General features: G+C 55.1%; 10 protein-coding genes across 10 annotated transcripts; 7 read left to right on the top strand and 3 right to left on the bottom strand.

Annotated features, from left to right (window-relative positions):
* Positions 1 to 317: 317 nt before the first annotated feature.
* Positions 318 to 1,150, top strand: UV8b_02991 (uncharacterized protein; the record flags this gene model as incomplete). The annotated part of the gene is made up of 3 exons (XM_043140489.1): positions 318 to 635; positions 699 to 917; positions 986 to 1,150. 3 exons carry the CDS (start codon positions 318 to 320, stop codon positions 1,148 to 1,150), a joined length of 702 nt encoding a protein of 233 aa, XP_042996423.1.
* Positions 1,151 to 1,236: 86 nt separating this feature from the next.
* UV8b_02990 (uncharacterized protein) lies at positions 1,237 to 1,958 on the bottom strand (the record flags this gene model as incomplete). Its single annotated transcript, XM_043140488.1, has 3 exons — positions 1,237 to 1,542; positions 1,604 to 1,820; positions 1,876 to 1,958. 3 exons carry the CDS (start codon positions 1,956 to 1,958, stop codon positions 1,237 to 1,239), a joined length of 606 nt encoding a protein of 201 aa, XP_042996422.1.
* A 477-nt stretch (positions 1,959 to 2,435) lies between these two features.
* Positions 2,436 to 3,667, top strand: UV8b_02989 (uncharacterized protein; the record flags this gene model as incomplete). The annotated part of the gene is made up of 3 exons (XM_043140487.1): positions 2,436 to 2,658; positions 2,724 to 3,548; positions 3,627 to 3,667. 3 exons carry the CDS (start codon positions 2,436 to 2,438, stop codon positions 3,665 to 3,667), a joined length of 1,089 nt encoding a protein of 362 aa, XP_042996421.1.
* Positions 3,668 to 3,918: 251 nt separating this feature from the next.
* Positions 3,919 to 4,701, bottom strand: UV8b_02988 (uncharacterized protein; the record flags this gene model as incomplete). Its single annotated transcript, XM_043140486.1, has 4 exons — positions 3,919 to 4,035; positions 4,104 to 4,307; positions 4,414 to 4,427; positions 4,518 to 4,701. 4 exons carry the CDS (start codon positions 4,699 to 4,701, stop codon positions 3,919 to 3,921), a joined length of 519 nt encoding a protein of 172 aa, XP_042996420.1.
* A 1,648-nt stretch (positions 4,702 to 6,349) lies between these two features.
* On the top strand, positions 6,350 to 8,773 carry UV8b_02987 (uncharacterized protein; the record flags this gene model as incomplete). The annotated part of the gene is made up of 3 exons (XM_043140485.1): positions 6,350 to 6,604; positions 6,668 to 8,303; positions 8,367 to 8,773. 3 exons carry the CDS (start codon positions 6,350 to 6,352, stop codon positions 8,771 to 8,773), a joined length of 2,298 nt encoding a protein of 765 aa, XP_042996419.1.
* Positions 8,774 to 10,327: 1,554 nt separating this feature from the next.
* Positions 10,328 to 11,872, top strand: UV8b_02986 (uncharacterized protein; the record flags this gene model as incomplete). The annotated part of the gene is made up of 3 exons (XM_043140484.1): positions 10,328 to 10,918; positions 11,094 to 11,322; positions 11,454 to 11,872. The coding sequence occupies 3 exons, from the start codon at positions 10,328 to 10,330 to the stop codon at positions 11,870 to 11,872; spliced, it is 1,239 nt and encodes a 412-aa protein (XP_042996418.1).
* A 2,424-nt stretch (positions 11,873 to 14,296) lies between these two features.
* UV8b_02985 (uncharacterized protein) lies at positions 14,297 to 16,642 on the top strand (the record flags this gene model as incomplete). The annotated part of the gene is made up of 3 exons (XM_043140483.1): positions 14,297 to 15,040; positions 15,113 to 15,360; positions 15,418 to 16,642. 3 exons carry the CDS (start codon positions 14,297 to 14,299, stop codon positions 16,640 to 16,642), a joined length of 2,217 nt encoding a protein of 738 aa, XP_042996417.1.
* Positions 16,643 to 17,978: 1,336 nt separating this feature from the next.
* Positions 17,979 to 18,834, bottom strand: UV8b_02984 (uncharacterized protein; the record flags this gene model as incomplete). The annotated part of the gene is made up of 2 exons (XM_043140482.1): positions 17,979 to 18,670; positions 18,774 to 18,834. The coding sequence occupies 2 exons, from the start codon at positions 18,832 to 18,834 to the stop codon at positions 17,979 to 17,981; spliced, it is 753 nt and encodes a 250-aa protein (XP_042996416.1).
* Positions 18,835 to 19,572: 738 nt separating this feature from the next.
* UV8b_02983 (uncharacterized protein) lies at positions 19,573 to 21,460 on the top strand (the record flags this gene model as incomplete). The annotated part of the gene is made up of 4 exons (XM_043140481.1): positions 19,573 to 20,214; positions 20,285 to 20,695; positions 20,753 to 21,292; positions 21,365 to 21,460. The coding sequence occupies 4 exons, from the start codon at positions 19,573 to 19,575 to the stop codon at positions 21,458 to 21,460; spliced, it is 1,689 nt and encodes a 562-aa protein (XP_042996415.1).
* A 3,694-nt stretch (positions 21,461 to 25,154) lies between these two features.
* UV8b_02982 (uncharacterized protein) lies at positions 25,155 to 26,057 on the top strand (the record flags this gene model as incomplete). The annotated part of the gene is made up of 1 exon (XM_043140480.1): positions 25,155 to 26,057. The coding sequence occupies one exon, from the start codon at positions 25,155 to 25,157 to the stop codon at positions 26,055 to 26,057; it is 903 nt and encodes a 300-aa protein (XP_042996414.1).
* Between the last annotated feature and the right edge of the window lie 76 nt (positions 26,058 to 26,133).

The following is a 26,133-nucleotide window of genomic DNA, read 5'->3' as shown; positions in this document are numbered from 1 at the left end:
AACGGATCAATGCTAGAACTGCTATGTAGAAGCCTAAAACGGTCTCCTGATAAACAGCCTTACAGGTGCCTGCGTTTCTGCTCAGCCTGCTACAGCGCCGCCACTTCGATGCAGCGATGCAGCAGTGACCGCCACCTACCATCGTGATGTGACCAGCAAGAAATCCGGGATCAATCCATGATGGGTAACTAGCCAGCCTTGATGGATTTTCTCATCTCATGTCGCCTAACTGAATTCGACGCACGACCCGATTCTCATCGCCAAAGGGGAGGTTGGCTTTCCGGTTTCTGCAGCGTCGGCAGTCGAGCTCGTCACTCATGGACCTTCAGAACTATCCTTTTCTCACTGCGGAGGAGTTTGCCGAAGCTTGCCATCACATCGACAGCCGCTATCGCCAAGCAACGCTGGGCCCCCTCAGGAAAGAATGGAAGCTCAGGGTTTGCACAGCCCTTGACATGAAATTCTCGCTGAACAGTGGTTACACCACATACCTTCAAATCATCCGCCCGCTCGAAACCAACGCCGATGTCGATCTGGACCTCAGCAACTTCTCCATCTCGACATGTCAAGAAGATGACCTGGCTTCCACAGACACAGACAATAGTGACATGATGGATGCAGAGGACGCAGACAAGGTACGGATTGAACGAGATGGGTTATGTTTTAAAGCATGTATCCTCATCTCACATCTTTCTTAGGCAGCCATCCTGAACCACGCGTCCCAAAACACAGCCCATGTGGCGTATGAAGTTCACCTCCACCCCTCATATAGAGTCCCGTGTCTCTGGTTCAGTATCCATGGCCTTCCTCCACATGAACCTTCTTTCAACATCGACACCGTTTTTCGTCGCCTGATTCCCGACCAGTATAAAAGCGGGCTCCGGAAAGTGAGCGGAATCGGCGGCATTTCAGCAGATGTAAGTTGCATATGCGGTTATTATTTTGCACCACGTTTTCCCGGCCCCGTCTAATGCATTCCTCTCAGCATCATCCTGTAACTGGGGTTCCTGCATTCTTCGTTCACCCTTGCCTACTTGGAGATGCCATGTCGAGCTTTGACGGTTCCAAAAAGAATTACTTGATGATATGGTTGGGACTGGTTGGAGGATGTGTAGGCCTATGGGTACCCAAAGAAATGGCAGTCCAATGAAGAAGCCATTTGGGCATCTTGGCATTTGCAGTCTCGTCACGGGCTCGTCACGAGACACAATGGCTTCGTGTAACCGGTTTCGGTGCTCATTCGTCGTCACTGTCTGCCTCCATTGACACGTCTCCTTCGCTATCCTCTTCGTCTTCCTCGTCCCGTGTTCGTTTTTGACCTCGGCTCTCCGGTGTGCCGGCATCCTTCATGACGTGGTCTGCGGCAACTGGGGGCTTGGTTTGTGCAGTTGCAGGTGTTGCAGTCCCAGGAGGTGGAGCATTGAAAATACTCTGCTGCAACCGAGTCTGTTCGACAACGGCTGCACCGTACGAGTTTGGCATCTTAAAGCTTCCATCCAACTTGGCAACAAAATGCGACTTGGACTTGGCGTACTGGATTTTCTTCGAGGCGCAACGTCGGTCAGCATCCTTCGATTCCCCAAACTCCCACCGAGGTACTCACAAGATTCCGACCCAGGAACTCTTGACCCTCCAAGGATCTCATTGCCTGGGTAGCTGTCTGCACATCACGGTAGACGATATGTGCCTGGCCACGCATATCCATGGTTTTTAGTGCCACGACATCGAGTACTGGTCCGTATGTTGAGAACAGCAGGTACAGCGCTGTTCGGAGATCGGCTTTCTGAATTTTCGACGACGGAAGGTTCGTAACGTAGAGCCTGGTAGTCGTGAGATGGGAGCAAATAATGGGTCCTGGGACTTGGCAAGACTCACGTCTGATTGGGAGGTATGGGTTGAACTTTGGCGGGTAGGGAAGAATTGGGTGCCAAACTTCGCGAGGACACTGCTGTGGCCATGGCGACTCTGTTATTCCTCAACGATTGCGCAATACCGAAATCGCCACGCCTCTTCAGCCGAGCACTGTTTCGGCTGTTTCCAAAAAAAAAAAAAAAAAAACCAGAAAAAAAAACCAGAAAAAAAAACCAGAAAAAAAAAAGTCTGTGGTTGTCGGATGGGGTTGAAGGATGCGATGTCGAAATGGCTTGATCAAAACTTGTTCGTGACCGAAGATTTTCCTCCAAGTTTGGTCTGTAGATGGTGTTGGTGGCAGGAGGCCCAAACTTCCACCAATATGGGGGAGGTACAAAGGTACCTCTACTAGATCCCCCCGCAGCAAGTCGACCCTTTGGAGCTGGAACTCGACGTCCGCGTAACCGGGTTTGCTTCAGGCTGAACCCCGCTGCCATGCCTTTTGTTCCTTTCATCTTCCACAACCTCTTGAAGCCGCGGTAGTAGAGAGCTACTCCTATCGCCTAAAAAGCAAAGACTCCGCCATGGCTGAGCCCGAAGTCCACCACCTGTTCCACAGCCCAATCGCCGACCATTCTTTCTCAGCCGACCATAGCACCCTTGCCGTCGCCCGAGACTCGACGGTTGAGTTGTACGGAAGAGTGGGCAACGCGTTCAAGCTTAAGGATGAATTGAAGGGCCACGATAAAACCGTCACCAGCGTGGACATTGCTCCCGGTTCCGGTCGCATTGTTACCTGCTCCCAGGGTTCGTCGCGGTCTCGGCGTCGTCCGGAATTGGCTGGCTCGTCATGCTAACTTGGTCGCGGGCAGACCGTAATGCCCTTGTATGGGAACCCTCTCCTACGGGCTACAAGCCCACCTTGGTGCTTCTCCGAATAAGCAGAGCCGCCACCTTTGTCCGATGGTCGCCGTCTGAATCCAAGTTTGCCGTCGGGTCTGGTGATCGCGTCATCGCCGTCTGCTACTTCGAGGAGGAAAACGACTGGTGGGTGTCGAAGCACCTGAAGAAGCCGATCCGCAGCACCATCACCAGTGTTGCATGGCACCCCAACTCGGTTCTCCTCGCCGCTGGCTCGACTGATGCCCACGCACGAGTTTTCTCAAGCTTCATCAAGGGAGTTGACTCAAAGCCCGACCCGGGGGTTTGGGGTGAGCGATTACCGTTCAACACCGTCTGCGGAGAATTTTTGAACAACTCCGCTGGGTGGGTGCATTCTATCGCCTTTTCTCCTAGCGGAGACAGTCTTGCCTTTGCCGCCCATGACAGCAGCATCACCGTGGTGTACCCCACGGGTCCCGATCAGTCCCCTCGCGCCGTACTCGCCGTGTCGACGCAGCTGCTACCTTTCAAGAGCTTGATGTGGAAGAGCGAGGACGAGATCATCGCCGCGGGGTATGACTGTGAGGCTTTTCGTTTCAAGGGAGGCGAATCGGGTTGGCAACTTGCTGGCCCAGTAGAATCCAAAGGTCGTGATGCTGGTTCACAAAGAGAAGAGTCTGCGCTGAACATGTTCAGACAGATGGACCTGAAGGGCAAGGTCAAAGATGACACTCAGCTCAAAACCATACACCAAAACACCATTCTGACTATACGCCCATTCGAATCCTCCGGTGGTCAGGTCACCAAGTTCACATGTAAGTGCACCTCTTACCCTTTCAGTTCAGGTTTTGAAACGGCATGTACCGAAATTGGTGGCTAACAAGTTACTGTAGCGAGCGGCGTAGACGGACGTGTTGTTATTTGGAACGCATAGTGACAGTTAGAGTAGGTTGGAAGTAGGCTGTGGGATAAAAGCAAAGGAAAACCTCGGAAAACTTGTTGGCCTTTCTGCATACTTGCCGGGACTATGTCGACACGTATCTACATTGCAGTCGGCATAAGTGGTGTGCGCCTTAGTGACAACGGCCCACGAACAAGATAGCACAATTGGGCGCAAAGGAGATGACTTTAGTTACTTGAGCTGCCTTCCGATCTATCTGACATTGCTTCTCTAAATCGACAATTTTACGGAAGGGCAATAGCCTCGATCTCAACATCAACATTCTTGGGGAGAGTCTTGGCCGCAACACAGCTGCGAGCTGGCTTGTGGGCGAAAAACTTTTCGTAGACAGAGTTCATCTCCTGCGAAATTTGTCAGCTTCCATGGTATTTACCCGGGTAAACGCGCCTTCATTCGAATGTCTACTGACATCAAAGTGGGCCATGTCGGAAAGAAAGATGTTGCACTTGACAACTTTGGGGATGGAAGAACCAGCCTCCTTCAGGACCGCGTCGAGGTTTTGGCAGCACTGCGTGGTTTTATCGGCGATGGAGCCCTCCACCATGGTGCCATCGGGTTTGAGTGGGATCTGACCGGAGCAGTAGATGGCGGTAGGCGTCTTGACGGCCTGGGACTAGAGCACGGAGAAATTCTGTTTCAGCAAGGGCAGCCGTAGGAACATGAGCACCAGACTCTTTTGTTCGTTGGTCGAGTTTCCAATGCATGGGGATGACACTCACGTAGGGGCCAACAGCTACCCCCCGTTCTTGTTAGCACACGGGGCTCTGGCAAAAGTTATGGAGAGGTCGGGGGAGAGGCCGGGCGAGGGCTCATCAAGACTTACGGGCAGGGGCGTCCTTGGTGAAGATGACCTGCTGGTCCGCCATTGTGCCTTTGGTGCGAGAATGAACTGGAGGTGGCGTGAATTTCAGTCCAGCAACTACTGCCCGGCGGCGAGCATAGGCAGCACAGATGCTTCCAGGGAAGATTGATGCTCGGTAGGCAAGGCGAACGATACGCGGCGACATACCTGAGAGTGATTTGAGTCAGAGGTGTAAGATGATGTATCTTGGCCCGAGGCGGGGGTTTTCCTACAGAGACGTGGGGATATGAAGGATGCGAGGATGCGAGGATGCGAGGATGCGAGGAGAACCTTTTGAAGTTGAAAGGGGTCTGGAGTACGGACTATGGAGCTCTGCTTGTCCAATCCCAGTCAGAGACGTTGGCTTGCAATTGCCATTGATTCATGTTTCCCATTCAAAGTTCACCCCGCCGCGGGGCAGCTGGTTTGCGGGTTTTGGCGGGCCAAACTGAGGTGGTGGCGGGTCATGATTGGTGGGCCGCCATGGGCAAGCCAAAACGGGGAGCAACGGCCTGGGCATTGCATCCCTTTCCACATTGTGTTCCGCTGATTGAACGGTTATTCTCAAGATATCAGTGGATAGTAGGTAAAGAGAGAAAAGCTGCATCCTTCATGGCTACCGTTTTGGAGCGTACTCGTCACGGGCAAAACTCCTCCCGCTCTCTCGAAGCATTCTGGCAGACATAGGACAAGGTTGCTTGTACAGTGCGGCCCGAGCGGATACACTTTACCATGACGTTGAAATCGACGGGCTTTGATGCGACTCGGGGTGTCGAGGTGCATCTCACACATGGTTGCACGTGTCGATATAGTATGAAACCCGGGATCCAGGGTCTCCTCGAGTTCGAGCTTATTTTAACAATGCATGAACCAGCATTGTGTTGCTGGTCAGGCTTACTCGAGCTCGAGGTTCATTCGCACAGTTTGTGGTCCACTAGGAACAGCGGGCGGGATGATGGCCAAGAAAGCCCCCCAGCAAAAGGATACAGCTCTGAAGACATAGACGGTATACAGTCAGTCGACCTGGAGCAGAAGCGCATTCTGCCAATCGATGCAAGAAAAAAAAAAGAAAAAAAAAAAAAAAGAGAGAGAGAGAAAAGCGGCCCTCAACAAGAGGAACAGAACAGGGAGCTTGCACTTGGCGGAACGTACCGTCCTGCCCTCGGTGGTCCTTACTCCGTCCGTCCCGAGCGAGCACCAGGCACCTCAACCTGCCACAGTGTCGATTTCGGAACTGCTAGTGGGACCCTCCCCCCCCCTCCCCCCCCCCACCTTCTTCCCCAAACCAAGGGCGCATCCAGTCTGGTGGGTCCAGAAGCTCGCGTCCGTTGTAAAGCCAAGTCCGTCCAGTAATCCCTAGCAATGCAGCGCGCTAACAGTCCTCTGCTGGACACGTATCGCGTATCGCACCCATGAGGCCTCAGCCAGCTTCAACATTCTTTCGCTAGCAAAAAGGGAGGCTTCAATACCTTCCTGCATCTCCCTTTGAGCCGGCATTTCGCGTCTCATTTTGTCCATTTTGATCAATAGGCGGCCCCCTTTTTTTCTTCCTTTTTCTTTTCCTGTCTTTTCTTTCTTCTTGCTCTCTTTTGTTTCCTGCATACTTTCTCCTCCCTGGCCAGCTACTCTGTGCGAGTACAGAGCAGACCGCGTCTCTGGCAAACATCTCCCCTGTTCGTGTGAGTGACCATTACCTGTTCCCGGAAGGGGCAACTCGACCGCAGCACCTGGGGATGGGCGCAGATTCCCGGCTCCATACCTACGTCCGTCTTCTTTTCTCTTCTCAATGCCGGGCTAATCTTGTCTTTAGCATCATGGCTCGGCCTCAAACGCCGCAAGGAAGCCTGCGGCATAGGAACGTCGGTTCCAAAAAGTCAGACGCAGCTTCGTTTTCCTCCGACTTCGAACTGGACAAGCTCTCCAAGGCCGCGGGGCAGAGAAAAGCATCCAGCTGCGAGCGCGACCACTGGGTGGCCTTTATAGCTACGACATTCTTGGCCTTCGTCACTAGGTTCTGGGGCGTCACCCATCCTAACGAGGTCGTCTTTGACGAGGTTCACTTTGGCAAGGTAACATCTCCCGACTGCAGGGTGCCGTTGGGTTGACCGTGTGCTGACGCCTCTGCGACGCAGTTCGCTTCCTTCTACCTCCAACGAACCTATTTCTTCGATGTTCATCCCCCCTTGGGCAAACTTCTCTTCGCCTTGATGGGCTGGCTGGCCGGTTACGACGGCCACTTCCTCTTTGAAAACATTGGCGACTCCTACATTTCCAACAACGTTCCCTACGTGGCATTCCGTACCCTTCCCGCCATGCTTGGTGCATTGACCGTGTCGGTGATTTATCTCATCATGTGGGAGTCCGGCTACAGCGTCCCTGCTTGCCTTCTCGCCGCCGGGCTTGTTCTTTTCGACAATGCTCACATTCTCCAAACAAGGCTGATCCTTCTTGATGGCACCCTGGTTCTTTCCATGGCCTGCAGCTTGCTGTTCTACATCAAGTTTTACAAGCTTCGACACGAGGCCTTCAGCCGCAAGTGGTGGAAGTGGCTCATCCTGACCGGCTTTGCCTTGTCATGCGACATGTCGACCAAGTACGTCGGTACCTTTGCCTTTGTCACCATTGGCTCCGCCGTCGCCATCGATCTCTGGGAGCTGCTGGACGTTAAGCGCCCGGGTGGCGCTCTCAGCCTCCCAAACTTTGGGAAGCACTTCGCCGCCCGAGCCGTCGGCCTCATCATCCTGCCGTTCCTGTTCTACCTGTTTTGGTTCCAAGTTCACTTCGCCATCCTGTCGCGCTCCGGGCCCGGCGACGACTTCATGTCTCCAGCGTTTCAGGAGACGCTGAGCGACAACATCATGCTTGCAAAATCGGTCGACATCCAGTACTACGACACCATCACCATCAAGCACAAGGAGACCAAGGCTTACCTGCACAGCCATCCAGAGCGTTATCCCTTGCGCTATGAAGACGGTCGCGTTTCCAGCCAGGGCCAACAAGTCACCGGGTATCCCCACAACGACACGAACAATTTCTGGCAGATTCTTCCGGTAAACGACGACAGGCAGCTGGGCCGGTTTGTCCGGAACAACGAAGTCGTTCGACTGAGACACATCGGCACCAACAGCATCCTCCTGACGCATGATGTCGCATCGCCGCACTACCCGACCAACCAGGAATTCACCACCGTCTCCATAGAGGATGCCTATGGCAGCCGTGCCAACGACACGCAGTTTGAGATTCGAATTGAGAATGGCAGGCCGGGTCAGGAGTTCAAGACGGTCGCGAGCTACTTCAAACTCATCCACGTGCCAACCAAGGTGGCCATGTGGACTGACACCAAGCCTCTGCCCGACTGGGGTTCGGGCCAGCAGGAGATTAACGGCAACAAGCAGATCGTTCCCAGCTCCAACATCTGGACGGTGGATGACGTTCCCGCCCTGGCTGCTGATGATGCTCGGCGCCAGAGACCCAAGCGGCAGGTGAAGAAGCTGCCGTTCCTGCAGAAGTGGTTCGAACTGCAACGTTCCATGTTCTACCACAACAGCAAGCTGACCAGCAGCCACCCTTACTCCAGCCACCCTTACCAGTGGCCGTTTTTGCTGCGCGGCATCAGCTTCTGGACCAACAACGATACCCGGCAGCAAATCTACTTGATCGGAAACCCCCTTGGCTGGTGGTTCACCAGCAGCTTGATTGCGGTTTTCGCAGGCATCATTCTCGCTGATCAAGTGTCTCTGCGGCGAGGAATTGACGCTCTCGAGCATCGTAAGTGATGCTGAATCCCCCCCCCCCTCTTTTTTTTTTTTTTTTTTGCTGACAAAGGCTCAGGCGCCCGGTCTCGCTTGTACAACTCGACTGGATTCTTCTTTTTGGCTTGGGCCACGCACTATTTCCCCTTTTTCCTCATGGGTCGTCAACTCTTCTTGCACCACTACCTGCCTTCCCACCTGGCTTCATGCCTGGTCGCCGGTGCGTTGGTGGAGTTTGTCTTCAACGCAGAAGCCGCTGATGAAGCCAAGACTTTGGGCAAGAGACCCAGGAAGCATGTTACGTCCCGGGAGAGGTTTGCTGGCCAGAGCATGATGGGATCATGGATTGCCAGCGCCGTTGTGATTTGCGTCATCGTCGCCGGGTACTGGTTCTTCGCTCCTCTGACGTATGGTTATCCGGGTCTCAGCGTGGAGCAGGTTGTCCGAAGGAAGTGGCTTGGCTACGACCTGCAGTTTGCCAAATAAATAAGCTGCAATGAAGCTTGGGGGGTAATGATGAGATTGGGGGGGGGGAGCCAAGGGTGAATTGAGTCACCAGCATTATCATGCTGGCGCAGCGGGACCCGACGGCGTTGTGCAAATGTTTGGAAGGGGCTCGGGATTCCGGGTTGGGAGGAGCACCACGTACGAAAGTACCTAGGCAAGTTTCAAGTGGGACGGTGACAGAAAAGGCGTTGGCGAGATGTGTTGTTGAGAGTAGAGATATAATTTGGCCAGATAATACTAACTAACCTACATGTACGTACTTGATTCAAAAGGCGGGAAGCGCACATGCAACTTGCACTTGCTACATGCAGACTGCTTGCAAGTGTCTAGTCTGGTCGGCCAGCTGGGGCTGTACTATGTATAATGTATTGAACCCTACCAGACCCCTGCAGCCTGGCGACTGTCAATGTCGTTGGCTGCATGAATGTGCTTGTCGGGCGGCATGCAGGGGTCAATCCCAGCTTGAGCTCTCGGGTCCAGTTGTCAGCTGCACCGGGTCTCGGCACGCCCCTGCCCTCTAATGATTGATTGATTCACCCCGGCATGACAGACCCCTCACCACCTCGCCGTGAGGCATTGTATGTAAGACACCTCGGTACGGATACGGGTACTTGCTTCCGCCTTTTTTTCCAGGGCTCCAAATTCCAGCTTGCAACATACAGGTACATGCTATGTACCTGGAAGCAGCCTGCCCTTTGCCACCTGGCATTGCGCAAGTATCTGGACGTACATGTACAGTGCTGTTTAGCACCGGAGCATTGGTATTGAGCCCCTGCGAGGTGAGACTTGACAGCTAGAGGCTGGGGTCTATAACCACCAGACTTTTTAAACTCGCTGGGGCCAACCAGACCCCAATGGCGTGCCACCTCGGGTCAACTTGCATTCATGTTGTCATCATACAGCCAACTTGGGTGGGCCCTGTGGAATACATACATAGCACGTTGAACATCAACGACTGGCTGGGGGGGGTGCGAATACTCGGCACTACTTGACGGTCCCTGTAGGTCCGTTGCAGCAATCAGGGTCCGTCTTGGATCAGTCAATAGTTCCTGGCGAGGGCTGAGTTGACCGACCTCTCTCCCTTGTAGATCCATTGTAGATCGGGCTCGGCAACCAGACCATGCCCAGACCAAACGTCTGGTTCTACTACTCTCTTTCCAGCTAGATACAGGTAGGGGTGTCGCAACCGCCAAGTCGAGTCGAGCAGCAGCTAACCGTCCGTAGCCATAACCTCACCCAGTTGAGCCTGCCAAGGCTCAGGTCAAGTCAGCCAGCTGTTTGGTCCTTGGATCGTGCTTTTGCGCCAACAAGATGCTGCTGGCCGTTGCCGTCACTTGCCAGCTTGACAGCTGCTCTTGACAGCTGCCCAAAGCTCGCCCAAAGCAAGAGCCAACGCCGCCTTTTGTGGCGTCAAACTCCGTGGTGTCTGGTTTCCCCCAAAACACCGCCAGCCGTCTGCCATGGTACTGTATGTATACAATAGTATAGCCTTGCTCGACGCATTGCAACGCCCCGGCCGTCCCGTCAACAACCATGCCCTTCGCATCAGCCAACCGCCTGTACCTGGGCCGCCTCTTGCGCTCGCGGACTGCAAGGGTGACGCTGGCCTTGTTCTGCCTGTTCAACGTGCTCGACGTGCACCGCATACATCACAAGCTATGCCTCGGTGGCAGCACGCCGCCGCCGCCGCTCCCGCCGCCCCGAGCCCGCCAGCGAGTGTACATTGCCAGCATGCATTTCAACAACGGCGACGTGCTCAAGAGCCACTGGAACCGCGCCGTGGTCGACCTGGCCGAGACCCTGGGCCCCGCCAACGTCTTCGTGAGCGTCCTGGAAAGCGGCAGCTGGGACGACAGCAAGGAGCTGCTGCGCGACCTGGATGACGAGCTGGACAGGCGAGGCGTCCCCCACCGCGTCGAGACGTCCGACGTAACCCACCAAGACGAGCTGGACGATGCGCACAAGGGCCAAGGCTGGATAGACACCCCGCGGGGGAAGAGGGAGCTGCGCCGCATCCCTTTCCTGGCCAGGCTGAGGAACAGGACCATCGAGGACCTGCTGGACCTTTTCAGCAAGGGGGTTGAGTTTGACAAGGTGCTTTTCCTAAACGACGTTGTGTTTACGGTACGTTTTGAAAAATAGACGAGGCAACGACAGGAGAAGAGAGAGAGGGAAGAGGATGAGGGAGAAAGAAGAAGGGGGGAAAAAAAAAGGCACCAGAAAAAGGCGGGGGGCTAACCTTCTCTTTTTTTTTCTTTTTCGGTTCTTTTGGTTACCCTGCTGGTCGCCCTGCTGGCAGGTCCAGGATGTTTTGGCCTTGATGGACACAAACAGAGGCGAATACGCCGCGGCGTGCTCCTTGGACTTTTCGAAACCTCCGCTGTACTACGACACGTTTGCGTTGCGAGACGTTGAAGGCCACGGGCACATTACGCAGACCTGGCCGTTCTTCAAGGCGCCGGCGTCGAGAAACGCTCTCGTCAACAACGTGGACGCCGTCCCCGTCACGAGCTGCTGGAACGGCATGGGTACGTACATACTGGGCACATGATCCCTCATCGTCACCGTCATCACGAAAGGAAAGAAAACCCCCGTCCAACATGGACAGGAACACGAATGTCACGAAAAGAAACGCTGACAGAGTCTCTCCCGGGTGCAGTCGTCATGCCCGCCGAGCCGTTCGTCTCGTCCACGCGACTGCGATTCCGCGGCGTCCCAGACTCGCTGGCGACGCACCACTTGGAGGCGTCCGAGTGCTGCCTCATACACGCCGACAACCCGCTGTCCAAGACGCTGGGCGTCTACCTCAACCCACGGGTGCGCGTGGGCTACGACGCAGCGGCCTACCGGGCCACGCATCCCGGGGGTTCGTGGGTGTCGTGGTGGCGCATCCTGACGGGCATCTGGAGAAACAGACTGACGCGCTGGACGGCGATTCCGAGGTTCGACGGCGGCGGCGTGGTGCGATCGCGGGTCCGGCGTTGGGAGCAGGAGCGCCGGGGCAATCACGAGCCAGGCGTGTTTTGCTTGATTGACGAGATGCAGGTTTTGGTGCACAATGGGTGGGCGCACGTTTGATGTTGTATGATGTACAAGGCGGGCAGGACACGCGGAAAAGGCGCTCGAAGGATGCGGCAAGCAAGCAGCATTGGCATGTCGAGCAAGCCCATCTTGTTCCCAACGCGCAGCTTTGTCAAGGAGAGAAGAAGAAGAAGAATGACAAAAAAAAGAAAAAACTGTGCAAAATCCGCAGTGACATCCGCATCTCCACTGTCGCGCGGAGTCGCGCGGAGTCGGGCCCGAGGGCAGCAGGGGTATGCATTGAAGGCAGCGGGAGCGGCAAGGCAAAGCTGCCTCCGCAGCGGGCCAAAAGAAACTTCCGGTGACCAGTAATCGCTGACTGGTGGACCGACTTCACAGCCACTGAGAGAAGAGAATCCCGATGATGCCTTGCGCCAACTTCATTCGTGCGCCGACAAGCACAGGTTCCGCATCCGCAGGTGGACATGACACATGACACGGAGCGGGCGTGGGTTGCCCTGGAAAGGAAAACGCGGCCGTCGGAATCGGGACGATGCAAAACGACCTCGTACCAAGGCCCCGGCGTGCTCATCAACACATGGAGTCAGTTTCCCCGTCACTTGGTCCAAGAAACGGGACATGCAGGGAGGCATCTGAACCAGGTACCTAGGTAGGTAGGCAGCTCTATACATAGGACCGCCTGGTGGGTGGTGCTGCCCACGGCCAGGTTGAACCCGGTAGGGGGCGGATTTTATTTTTGCGGCAGCATGAACAAGCAGAACGGCCATTGCTCACAGCAGCAAGCCTTCACGTGCAAGCTGCAGTGATCAAGTCGGCAGGTCGTGTTCCAACGGAAGATGTGCTCAACGGAGATCGTGGGTGAGCGTTGGGCGTGGCTCTGGACCGGCGGACCGGCGGACCGGCAGCCTGGCCAACCCACCCCTTTCGCCCCGTACCCGTAGCGTGCCAAGCAAGGCATTCTGGGAGGGCTGTGAGGCTGCGAGTCTGTGACAATGGCGCCGAGGGATGGGAACAATGAACGACGATGAAGCCATACCATACCATAGGGCATACCTGAACATGGCCGCCTCCGCAGCAGCGACGGTTACAAACACGACTAGAGGGGAATGTGAATGAATTGCGGTAGCAGTACCGTCGTACCGTCTGCGAGAGAATCTAATAAAAAAGAAACGAAAACGAAAAACGAAAAAAGAAAGAAAGAGAGAGAGAGAGAAGGGGGGGGGGGGGGGAGATGCGGCTCCGCGCTCAGCCAAACCCCCCGCCGTGGTTCCTTGCCTGGCTCATCACGTTAGGCCACCAAGTACCCGTGCGGCTCCCTTCCAGGCCACACGGGCTTGGCATTTGCCAACCCGGCTACATGACGGCTTAACTGCCCCCCCGAGTCCGTATAGCCAACCACTCCGGTTGTCGGGATTCCCTGGGCCCCTGCACAGCCCCACGCCAACTTTTGCATGGGGCTAGTCTCTTTCGGGCCATGCGGCGTTCCAGGCAACAGCGTTCTCTGCCTCAGAGCTCAGACTGGCGACTTTCTCGCCCACCGCCAAGCCAGGCTCTGCTCTCTTGGTGGTCGTGCTGCATCCAGTTCTGGTCGCTTACAAACCAGACACTCTTCGCACGCTACTACAACCTTTCTTCATCCCTCCTCTTCTCCATTCTTCATCATCAGGTGCGACATCTGTTCAACAACCCCGTCATCTTTTCTGGCCATCGATCATCACCGTGTGCTGGCTGGCCTTTCGCCCGATTCCTTTGCCACCAGCGAACTCGTCGTCCTCTTCATCTTCAGTCTCTGCCCATCTGTGCTTCCTTCGTCTCTTCGTAAAACTCCTTGCCCACCCCCCGTCTCTTGAGCCGCGAGCGTCCCCAAGCTTTGTAATTACACTTGTTAGATCGTCCGTGCCATTTGGAGGCCGTGGGCAAAACTGCGCGATTTGTTTTTTGTTTTTTTCTTTTTTTTTTTTTTTTTTTTGGCGGGTGTTGCTCCAAGCTCCAGACTCCCTCCCATCACTTGCCGCTTCCCTACTTCAGTCTTCGTTTTCATCGCGAGCTTTGGGTTGAGGCCGTCACCATCAGACGGCCGTTTCACGCCGACTTTGCTGTTGACCTATCTCGCCTGGCTTCGTACCAGCGGAGACATACAGGCCATCATCTTCTCGAACCCTACACTGCTTGACAAGGACATTGGTAAGAGCGTTGGTTCTATCCCCAATCCCCTCGCGTGCCTCCTTTCTCTTTACTCCATCCCACACCACCATCTGTACTCCCATGGGCAACTTGTTTTCATGACTCACATCCACAACTCTGGGCCCATTCTCCCCACTCTCGCCTTTATGTTTGCGCTTTGCTCCTCCTGGCACAGTAAAGACTCGTTAGTCTGACTATCGACATAGTTGTTCCAAACTACCGTCATCCGTTGCAGCAGCTCATCGTTTCCACTCTACTTGCATCAAGCCGTTCGCCATGTCCTGCGTCAATCCCCGTCGAAGGCCACCTCTGGTCCATCCTCCTGGGAAGGGCAGCGAGAGTGGTTTGACGCCTATAGCAGCTACCTTTGCCCTCCGAAAGGGAGCCACGTTTCATTCTCCCACTTCCCCCGTCCGTTCTTCCCCATCAGACGACATCTTCGTCCCTCCTCAGCTCTCGCGGTCTCAGACGCACCTAGACGACGTTGTCGATGCCAACCGTCGTCGTATCGCTCTCACTTTAAATGATATTGACGAGGCTCTCGCCAAGACGGAGAGCCACTCTCTGTTATCCAAGCCCCTCAACAAGACGCCGCTTCGAGACAACAGCCTTCCTGTCCCTCGAGGCTTCCTCGACCTTCCTGTCGTCGACCCAGCCGTCGCCAAGCCCGAGCCTCCGGGTCGCATCTCGCGACCCCGCTCAATTGGACGACGTCGAGACCATGCTTCAGATAGCGGTCTCGGTTCCTCCATCGTCTCCGCCTCGGAGGAGAAGGAAACAAGGGCTCAGGTCATTCCTTCTGCTCTCACCGGCTTGGGGGCGCCCGGTACCAAGCACTTGCTTCCTGCCTTGAGCCGGAAGGCGTTCAACCGCATCCATGAACACGTACTCGGGCCCCTTGTTGAGAAGCCCACGTTGAAGGCCTTTGAGCCCATCATTCTCGATGTCCCTCGGCAGATTCGGTCCAAGGAAATCATTTGCCTTCGAGATTTGGAAAAGACGCTCATCTTTGTGGCACCGGTAAGTGAGCTTTTTTTGTGTGATCGGCAACGGTGTTTTGGAGTGATGCTTATCGAAAACCGCTTTCTGAAGGAGACTGCCAAGTCCGCTGCTTTGTACCTCGATTTCTGCCTCACGTCGATTCGGTGCATCCAAGCAACTGTCGATTATCTTCCGGATCGCGAGCAAGTTCGACCTGGCGATCGACCCTACACTAACGGATACTTCATGGACTTGAAGGAACAAATCTACCAGTACGGCCGACAACTCGCCGCCGCCGCCGCCGCCGCCTCCAAGGAGGAGGGTGGCGCTGTCAATGCCGATGCCGTTGATGTCGACAAGTATGTGCCGCGCCATGCGCCCCTCTTGACTATATCCCCTGCTAACGACGACTTCAGAGACGACGAAATTAGACTTCACGGCGGTATCGCCGAGAATGGCCGTCCCGCGGAGCTGATACGCGTCAAGCAGGATGGTTCCGCCATTTCCCTTGCCACTGGTGAAGCCGTAGATTTGGGCCAGTCCCCCGTCACGTTTAAGCGTTCTCTGAGTGAGCAGCGCGAAGACGAGGAGGAAATCATGCGATCCATGGCCAGGCGAAAGAAGAATGCCACCGCCGAAGAACTAGCCCCCAGGAGATGCCGCGAGCCAGGCTGCAGCAGGGAGTTTAAGCGCCCCTGCGATCTCACAAAGCATGAAAAGACGCATTCTCGACCTTGGAAATGCCCTGTTCGGACCTGCAAGTACCACGAGTCTGGCTGGCCCACGGAGAAGGAGAGGGACCGGCACGTCAATGACAAGCATTCCGATGCCCCGCCCACGTTCGAGTGCAAATTCACGGGTTGCCCCTACAAGTCAAAGCGAGAGTCCAATTGCAAGCAGCACATGGAGAAGAAGCATGGCTGGACCTATGTCCGCACCAAGACGAATGGCAAGAAGGCTTCCGCCCCGTCTGCCAGTTCCGTGCAGCAGACGCCGCCTCTTTGCAGCATTTCCACTCCGACGAGCACGCCTACCTACAGCGTCCCTACACCCCCTCAGGACCAGGATGCCGTGGCCTTCCCCGCCTACCAAGCTGACGCAGAGTGGCTCTCCACTCATGGTAACCAGCCGGAGACTCTGGACGCCATGGACCTGATGCTGGAGCACACGTCTCCATCCTCCTCGGCTACTTCGTACGACCAGTACCCGCCTTACCAGAACGGCGCCGCCTTTCTTGTGAATGACGAGGATATCTACGCCGCCAACGTGCAGCTTCCCGCCGATTATTCTCGCCCTGAACAGCTTTACAACAAGGCTATGCCACAGCAGCCTGCCGTGTACCAAGCGCCCTGCCCCGGGTCGCAAGTCGCCGTCCACGTTCACTTCTCCCCTGCGGGGCGGGAGAATGCAATGCTCTTCACTCCCGATGATGCTGATGATTTCGACGAGGGCTTTGATGAGTCCTTCAACAATGGCGGCTCGGACTTTCAGCTCTTGGGCATGAACAAGGGTGACAACTGTCAGCAATCCTTGTTCGGGGAGGTTCCAAGCGCAAACCTTGGCTTCTCGCAGGCCTCGCAGCTGGACCCTTTTCACCCTTTCTATTGGACCGATGTGGAGTATCTTCCTATGATTGAGTAATGGAAATGACTACATGTTACCCCTTTTTAGCAGGAATGATTGCAGTATTGAAAAGGAAAAAAAAAAAAAAAGGAAAAGAAAGCATCAAAAGCTTCGCACGTCACCAAACTAGAGTTGCATGTTCTTTGTGGAAAGCGAGATGACGGATTATCGGGCTATGACGTTACGAATAACAAACTGGGACGAAGTTGGGGAGCGTGTCGACAATCTGGTTATGCAGGCAGATGATTATTTTGCTCTCATATTTCCTTTTCCCCGGGAACCAACGCGAGACCAGTTGAGATTGCTCATTACAAGATAGTCTTTGATGCCGCTGGGGGTCCGCCACTTTGGTGAGATGATTCGGGGGTCATGGAAGTTTGATGGAATTTGCGACTTTTCGCCCGATAAGAGGCCGTCCCGTCCATTCAGAATGGAATCAACCCAGTGGCTTGACGCGACTTGACCTATCTGAGTTGTGACTGGGCCTCTGTCTGATATCGTGTCAGGTGCATTCTATTTATAAGTAGGTACCTAAATGAATGAATATCCGTACAATGAAGACGGATGGATTCGCGATCGACCGGGGTCGCCGAGCGTATGTAGCGGATGAAGTGGGAACGCCTACCCTCCTACCCTGGAGTGTTGGAAACGTGACTGTTCGATCTATGATGTGTACCCTGGAACATTGGGAAACTTGGCGCATCTTTATTATAGCAACGCGCCTATCGTAGGAGCTTGCTTATAAGCTGGCTGGCTGTCTGGCGCGGCGCATCGTGAACAAGGCCTGGGGTCAAAAAGGGATAAAAAAAAACGAACTTCTACACAAGAGAAACGCGTTGCGCCTCCGGTACAGGGAATCGAACCCTGGGCTGCTCGGTGAGAGCGAGCGATGTTAGCCACTACACCATACCGGATCATGTGATGGCTACGGCTTTGCGAGGGTCATAAAGCCCCTCGTGAGCTTGGGGACTGGTCAAAAAAAGGTGCGAGTCGTGGCACGGGGCACGGGCACGGGCACGGGCACGGGCACGGGGAGAAAAAGAATACACTCCGGTACAGGGAATCGAACCCTGGGCTGCTCGGTGAGAGCGAGCGATGTTAGCCACTACACCATACCGGATGTGATTGCCGTTGCTGCTTGTGATGGATTATGATGTGGATGGGGAAGAAAAAAAAAAAGGGGGCGAAAATTCACACAGTTTGCGGCGCGGTGGCTGCTGATTGGGTTCAAGGAAAATCAGCTGTCTCTGGATGTTGGCCCAGCAGGATGGAATGGTGCCGGCGAGGGTCAGCAAGTGTTTGCAACGCTTCATGTAGGAGATCAGCTCATGCTGGGAATTGAACGTCGATTATTCTAAGCTTCAGGGAGAGGCCTCGGCTCCACAATCATGCCCTCGCGAGAAGCCTCCCGGATGCTCCGATTCCAAATGTTGGCCATCTTTGCGTATCCCCTGTCATTAGGGTGAATGCCATCTGCCGACAAGTCGGCCTTCTGCGGTCCGTCGTCGCCATGCATGTCCGCGAGGATAATCCTCTTGCCCTCTTGGGTTTTGCGCATGGCGAGAGCCTTGAATCTCCGGTTGACCCTTTGGATGCGCGATTCGACCGTGGCATTGACGTTGACGAGGAGGGTGGACAGGATGACGGTGGAGTTTGGCGAGGCCGTCCACAGATACTCCAGCAAGTCATCCATACGATTGCGAGCATGGTCGAGGTTATAGTCTTGAATGCAGTCGTTGGTGCCGACGTTGATGGTGAATAGGTTGGGCAAGCGGCCGGGAACCGCGCGCTTGGCCTTGCGCTCGACTTGGTCGATGCGGAAGCCAGGCCAGCCCTCGACTTCGTTGTCCGCCATGGAGCCGTGCTTGCGCGACCCGGCCATTCTGACGGTGTAGCCTTCTTGGGTCAGAAGGTTGTACAGATCTTCGCGGTAGCCGTTGCCGGTTGAAGAGCGCTGCCCGTATGTGATGGAGGCTCCCAGGGGCATGAGACGCAGGGGAATCTTGGGCGCGCCATCTGCTGGCCGCGAGGGTGGCAAGGCTTGAACTAGATTTCAAATGTTAGAACGGGGCCAGCAACGCGTGCGTGTATGCGTGTGTGCGTGTGTTCCCCCCACCACGTCCCCCCAGAGTCGAAGGCACGGGCTTACTGGTAGATGCCATGGCCAAGGTGGCGATAGCCAAGTGGCGGATTGTTTCCAGGAGTGGCATTGTGTTTTAGAGCCGTGAGTGTACTCGGTAGTCGAAAGAGTTTTGCCGAGACTCGGTGGCGCTCGTACCGGGTCGAGTACTCTCCGGAGATGCAGAATCTTCAGGGCGAGGGTCGAGGCGATATATATCAAGTCCAGGCAAAGCCATGACGCGTACATGGACTTGCAAGCGACGCCATGCTCGGAGATTAACTTTCAACCCACGGGCAGACGGCGGATTTTCCGAGACTAATAACTGGTGCCTGGAGAAAGAAAAACAAAGGCCAGATGTGCCTGGACTGGAGGCGCAAGGTTGAAGTTGGGCTTGCATCTCCATTTGTGGCGCATCTCACCCAGCCAACAGCCACCGGAAAGGTAGGCAAAGTCGGCAAAGTTTCGGCAACTGCCAGGTAAGCGGGGAAACAACACGCCAAAGGAAGATCCTGTCCTCTCTGCCCTGGGGTGTAATTGTGTGTGGTGTGCTGATGAATTTGATTTCAGTCTGCGTGCCCCAACTCTGTATGGTGTTGGCCGGCCTCGTTGTCCAGACGGAGAACGCGGAGTCGATGTCGACGAACAGGCAGGGAGGGACAAGGGCAATGTGGGTCGCTCCTGTCGTCCTCGGCTGCTTCCTTCTAAGTTCTCCCCGGGATCCATCCGTCCGTCCACTCAACTTTTCACCTCCCGCCCCCACGGGATCAACTTCAGCATTCGCATGCCTAGCTAGCTCTGCCAAGTCCTACGCGACGCGGTGGAAAAAATGTGCGGCATTCATGTCGCTATATCTGCAGCTGGAAAACGCACCATTTCCCCCGCCCTTGAACGACGACTACGAAATCGCGGTCCGGATCACACAGGAACAGTCACCACGCGCGTCGGAGACACGACGTTGACGTTTACGTCTACAGTGCTTTCCCTACGGGGTGACCATGTTGTGAAGCAGCCGCTGATTGACGTCGAAACTGGCTCCGTGCTTTGCTGGAACGGGGAAGCCTGGACGCTCCGGGGAAACAGCATCCTAGGCAATGACGGCCAGGCCATTCTTTCTTCGCTGAGCAAGGCTAGTCGCCACGGTCTGGCGGACAGAGATGGTGATGATGACGACAACTTCAACGACACGGGTGTACTCGATGTTCTTCGGGAGATCAAGGGCCCATTTGCCTTCGTCTTTCTCGACAGACCTGCGAAGCGCCTTTACTACGGGCGAGACCGTCTGGGACGGCGTTCCATGCTGGTAAGCCCCGGACAACCGTTTCTGCTGTCAAGTGTGGCCGACTACACTCTCTCTGATTGGGTCGAGGTAGAGCCAGATGGGATATACATGGTCCAGTTGCAGGAGATAGATATGGCGCCCAAACAGCCTGTACCCGTCCGATACGGCTGGGCTGAAGACGAGTCCTTGGTACGTGTTGCACGACGCGGCATTGCGTGTCCGCGAAAAGGCGACTACCGCTTATCCTCTTCATGCGCAGATATCCGGCATCGGAACCTTCAATTCGGAGATTCCAGCAAAGTCTTCCCCTCTGACCAACCATTCCGACGTCGTACGCCAGCTGCGGCAGGTTCTCACCCAATCCTTGCGGTTGCGGGTTCTGCAAGTGCCGTTACCCCCCGGAGCATCTCACGCCGACGCCAGGATCGCAGTCTTGTTTTCTGGAGGTCTCGACTGCACCGTGCTAGCTCGACTGGCCAGTGAGGTGGCGCCTGGTGATCAAGCCATTGACCTGGTCAATGTCGCTTTCGAGAACCCCAGGATTGCAGCACAGAATAAAGGCTCTTCCCAAGATGAGTTATTCGAGCTGTGTCCAGATCGCATTACTGGCAGAAGATCGTTTGCTGAACTAGTTCACACCTGCCCTGAACGGAAGTTTCGGCTCGTAGTTGTGTGTGTTATTTCCCCTGACAATGGTTTTGTTCATGTACTGATGGCATCGTTGCAGGTAAACGTGCCTTTTTCACTTGCCTGTCAGCATCGCTCCGAGGTGATTGACCTGATTTACCCCCACAACACTGAAATGGACCTCTCGATTGCATATGCGTTGTATTTTGCTGCTCGAGGGGATGGTTGGTGTCAGGTCGACGCCGATTCCCAGCCCGAGGCTTACAGAACCACGGCGCGCGTACTGCTCTCGGGGTTGGGGGCAGACGAGCTCTTTGGAGGATACTCACGACACGCTTCAGCCTTTGAACGCGACGGTTACGGGGGCCTCATTGAGGAGCTGAAACTCGATGTGAGTCGGCTGGGCAAGCGGAACCTCGGTCGCGATGACAGGGTGATGGCGCACTGGGAAAAGGAAGTCCGCTTTCCCTATCTCGACGAAGAGTTGGTGCGATGGGGTATCCATGTGCCAGTCTGGGAGAAGTGCGATTTCGGAAAGCCGCCAGACGACGGCGACACGCCCGAAGCAGGCAAGCGGATACTACGTCTCCTCGCACAGCAGCTGGGCATGGGGTCTGTGGCGCTGGAGAAGAAACGTGCGGTGAGTTACTCGGTCGGTACGCGCCAAAGCATGGCGTGCGGGAGAAGGCGAAGCTAATGCATGCAGCTACAGATACAATTTGGCGCTAGAACAGCCAAGATGGAAAGCGGCAAGGTCAAGGGCACAAGTGTCATTTCCCCTGCTGCTGGTCCTCAGCAGAGGGAATAGTGGCGTGACGTCGCGAGCAAGTGCCGCCGTCGCTCTAATTTCCTGCCAAAGCCTCTGCGCATATGACACGCATGAATTCAGTTGAAACCCGCAACTGCTGCGTACGTAGGTCCATACACACGGAAACGCGGGCGTGAGGGGTGGTGTAGCGGCAGTGATGACAGCAAACATTCAACAGATACTTCTGAGTTATTGCGATGGCTGGGTCTTGCTCGGAATGGCAATGCACGTCGCGAGTTTTGTTTTGCCGCCCGGCGACATAACCCTTCTCTGCATTGCTTGGGAGGGAGGGCAAGTTACCCTACTTATCGGATGCAATGGCAGTGACGTGGTAATTAAAGGCAAGTCTGAGCCGTTTTCTTCCGCACCTTTTGCAGTGAGCATCTTGTTTGATGCAGAGCACAAGGTGGATGAGGAGGGTTGGCAGATGTTGAGTATCGGGTGCGGACTGGGGAAAGGCGCAGACGCAGTTTGCGAATGAACATGGACATGGACGGTGAAGAATCGAACACGGGCAGTTGTGAGGTTATTGACGCGGTTGTGTGTCGATGGAAGATTTTATGCGTAGCAGTTGCGATCAAGCACAGCATGAGGCGAGACATTCGAGGACAATTCAATGTTGCCACCGAGGCAGTTCCCATACCATGTCGTGCAGGGCACCGTCAGCCGCTCCTTTCTCGTCTTGTCTTTTTTCTTTTTGCTTTCTTTCTTTATTTTTTTTTATTTATTTTTTTCCCCCAAGACCCAGAAATACTCTGCTTGGACAGCAAGGGGCTGCGAAGGGAACAAAGCGGAGGTCAATAACAGGAGACTGAGATATTTTCATTTTCTTGGGCGGGTCGCCCGCGCTTGGCAAACTCAATAAGATCGATCCCGGCAGCGCTAGCTCCAAACTTTAACCGTCTTATCATTATTGGAGCAACACCAAGAGTCCCCATGTCAATGTAAGGGATAATGCCAGCATTATGCCGCGGGCTTTGTCAGAGGCAGGCCCACCATTGGGTACCACCAAGACGGAACACGGAACAACTCGGCGAAATTCACGATAAACATGATGGTCTTCTTTTTTTCTTTTTCTTTTTTTATTTTGAAAAAAAGTAAATTATTTTCTAAACTTAATCTACTCCATGAAGGGGAGTCTCAAGAGCTGCATTGTCTTGCCCGGAAAAAAAAAAGAGGAAAAGGGCGTGTTTTTTAACAGCTGGTTCCTAAGCCGTAGGGCCTCCGACAGGCGGACAAGGCTGCATGCAAGTACTCCCGTAGGTCTGGTACCTGCCAGCTGCTCGCATCGAGGTTGGAGGTACGTAGTACGGGGCACACGGCAGCTATATTTAGAGCCATAATATTACTGTCAAGATTAAGAGAATAATACCATTGGCCTATGATTATGGATATTAAAAAGGTTAGGCAATGTGCCTTGGCCTCGGTAGCGCTAGACATCCCAACGCGAGGGCGTCTGTAGGGCGGGCAAGATTGATTCGGGACGATTCGGGGCGATTCGGGAACCTTTATGTGGCAATCCGAAAGAGGAAGGAACTGCCCCTGGCCCCTGGGGGACCTGCGGGCTTCTGGCACCTTCAAGGTTGACTTTGGCCGCCAATGACATTTCTCGAAGCAGCTCAACCACGAGCGTCTCATTTCTTGCTCGTTTTCGCCCATGGGGCTGCGAGCAAAGTCTTTTCTCGGGCTCCACGCTGTTATACTTGCTCGGATGATCATCAGGCAGAGAGCCGCAAGCCATGGCGGCGCCTTGTTAGCCACTTCCGACACCCGCGCCAGCTAGATCCCGTGGGCTGGACGTCTTCAGCCGAGATTCCCTCAGCCTGGACGCCATCAGCCTGGATGCCTTCAGCCCCATCACATGCCACGGCGCTGTCTCCCTTGTTCACAGGCGCCATGGGTTGCAAAGTTGCAAACTGTCAGAACGCATGGGAAAAAATTCTATTGACGATGATCGCGAACCAAGCCCGAATTCGGCGACTACCGCGCCAAATCCAACGATATCCCTGGCAACACGAACCAAGGGGGGGGGGGGCTGGCCGCACGGGCACAAGGAGATTACCCCCTCACAGACCCTTGCAGTTGGGCTGTCTGTCTGTCAACTGGGTTCTCGCAACCTCGGATGCGAATGCCCTCGCTCCCAAGCGAGTGGCGACTTCTCCACGGACTCAACCCTCAAGTCCCTGTCGTCGGCATCGCAACGAGCGCTCGGATCCAAGTGCTAGTGAAAGCAGCATGGGCCCGAAAAACTCTCGGTTGACCAGCACCCTTCCTCATGCCCTTTCAAAAGTCCACAAACGAGAAACTCAGTTTGAGTGCGATACGAATACTGACTGAGACACTAGGTCTCAGTTCACAATAGGATGGGAAGGAAAAGCAATAAGGGGTCGACGTCTTCTGCTTCGTGCCCCGGACCAAGCCACATGAAAAATCTCGGTCCTTCCTTTGGCAGTCTTGTTATCTCGAAGCGATTGTTGAGCAGCTAGAAAACTGACCGAGAGACTAAGTGCTCATAGATTAGGTGCCAAGACTAGCTGCCGATTTTATCTTTTCTCCAGGTCCAGGAACCCTTGATCAAATCAAGCCCGGCGTCCGAACGGAGACACCTGACACTGAATTCACCCCGGCCGGACTCGACACCAGTATTCGCCATCTACGTCAACATGCGAGGCGCAAGTCTGGCACAATCAACGTCCCGTGCTGCTGCCGATTGACCAAGCTAGACGCCGTTGGTGACGGATTGCGACTTGAAGCAACGGTCCAAGCTACCCAGCTTTAGCTTCTGGCGAATCTCTGGCACGCAAGCATGTTTGATCAACCGTCCCTTGCCGCCTTTTTCTTTCTCTCTTGCCTCTACTCCGTACGCCGTACTTCAGACCGTGTATCCAATGCTCGGTGGATGGTGCATTTGGAGAAGAAGGGGTCCCGTACATGGGCGCCTGCCGTGGCACCTGTACCCCCCCGGTGCTCGCCGCGCCAATGATTTGCCAGCCTGCCGGCGTGGTGCTCCTGACTCCTGACCCTTGACACTTCTTCACCGTGATAGGTCCGAACCGAGTCCCGTACAGGCTCTAGAGGGCTCCGCAACGGGTACAATGCATCTTGACGGTGACCGCTAGACACCGCCGGTGACTCGCTTTGCTGACTCGTTTTGCCATCGGTATCCGGTGACAATCAACAACAAGCCTCCGTCTACACGGCCGTCGGGGGCTGATGGCGCATATCAGAAGGCTGCAGGGGTAGCATCTTCTTCCGTCGTCCACCGCGAAATGACCCTGTCCGGATGTGGCGGCTGTTCAGTATGAACCCCATCTCTGAGTTAGACATTTCATTCAATATCCTCGACCCTGTCCGGGCGTGGCGGCCAGTCAGTATTGATCTACTTCCGAGCTAGACAGGCTCCGGGCAAGGAGGCCCCAGATCGTCGCCTTTAGGGGTTTATTCTCGTCGACCCATCCTTCCATTGCCATGGGTATATAAGTTGACGGGAGAGAGCATTTGTCTCCTGGAGAATCTTTTCTGTTCCCATCCATCCACCCAAGTCTTTCTTTCTCTTCCCGTCAACGCTTTCCCTTCTACCCTTCTCTCAGTCAATCGTTTGGAACTGACCACAAAATATATTCTGGTCGCCCTTCGTTTATTTAGAATATTTGACACAGCACATCCCCCTCCCCCCCCACACCTCACAGAAAGGATGCGTTTCCTCACTGCTCTCGCCGGCTTCGCAGCCGTTGCCTACGCCATTGGTGAGGTCGACATCAAGGTCAACGCCGACGTCGAGGTCGCTTCCGTTGCCCACGTCGACGTCAACGCCCAAGTTGACATTGAGGCCTTCAGACGCCAGGCTTCCGGCTACCGCTGCCCCCATTCCATGAGCTACTGCCCATGGACCAAGTCTTGCTCCTGCGCCCCAGGCCAGAAGCTCGACCCCATCGCCAAGGTCTGCGTTGGTGCCCAGCTCACCGGTGCCTGGCCAGAGCCCGACGTCAGCGTCTACGCCACTGCCAACGTGAAGCTCGGCACCTTCTGCGCCATCTCCCCCACAAGGATCGTCAAGTACAACCCCAAACACGAGTACTGCCAAGCCAGCCTCGACACCATCACCTTCGTCGCCCTTGCCGACATTGAGGTTGAGGTTGCCGCCCTGGTGGAGATTGACCTCAACGCCAACATCAGCGTTGAGCTGAAGAATGTTTGCGCCGCCCTGTCCGGTCTGTACCTGAAGAGCCTGGTCGATGCCGTCGTCCTCTTCAACACCAACGCCTTTGGCCTCCTCACCCTCGTGGCTGACGTCCAGGCCAACCTGTCCGTCGGACTCCTCGGCCTCGTCAACGGTCTTACCTGCAAGCTCGGCCTCGGCAACTGCAAATACGACTGCGTCGCCTACTGCACCAAGGGTTGCAAGAACTACGTCGAGGTTGTCGGTGAGGTCGGTGGCCACATTACCGGTCTTGTCGGACTCTGCATCCTGCCCAAGATCATTCTGGTCATCGGTGTCGGCCAGCAAATCGTCGAATACGTCGTCGAAAGCCTGCTGTGCCTGGTCGGCGGCCTCGTCAAGACCGTTCTGTCAACCTTCAACTGCCACTGCCACTAAGCGCCGAGGGACTCGTGGATGACGTGGGAAAATATAGACCTATACCTTTTAATGGCAAGCGGGAGAACGGGAAGGT

Source organism: Ustilaginoidea virens, chromosome 2 (genome assembly GCF_000687475.1).
Source record: "Ustilaginoidea virens chromosome 2, complete sequence".
NCBI classification, from domain to species: Eukaryota; Fungi; Ascomycota; class Sordariomycetes; order Hypocreales; family Clavicipitaceae; genus Ustilaginoidea; species Ustilaginoidea virens.
This window is presented reverse-complemented; position numbering and strand designations above follow the sequence as displayed.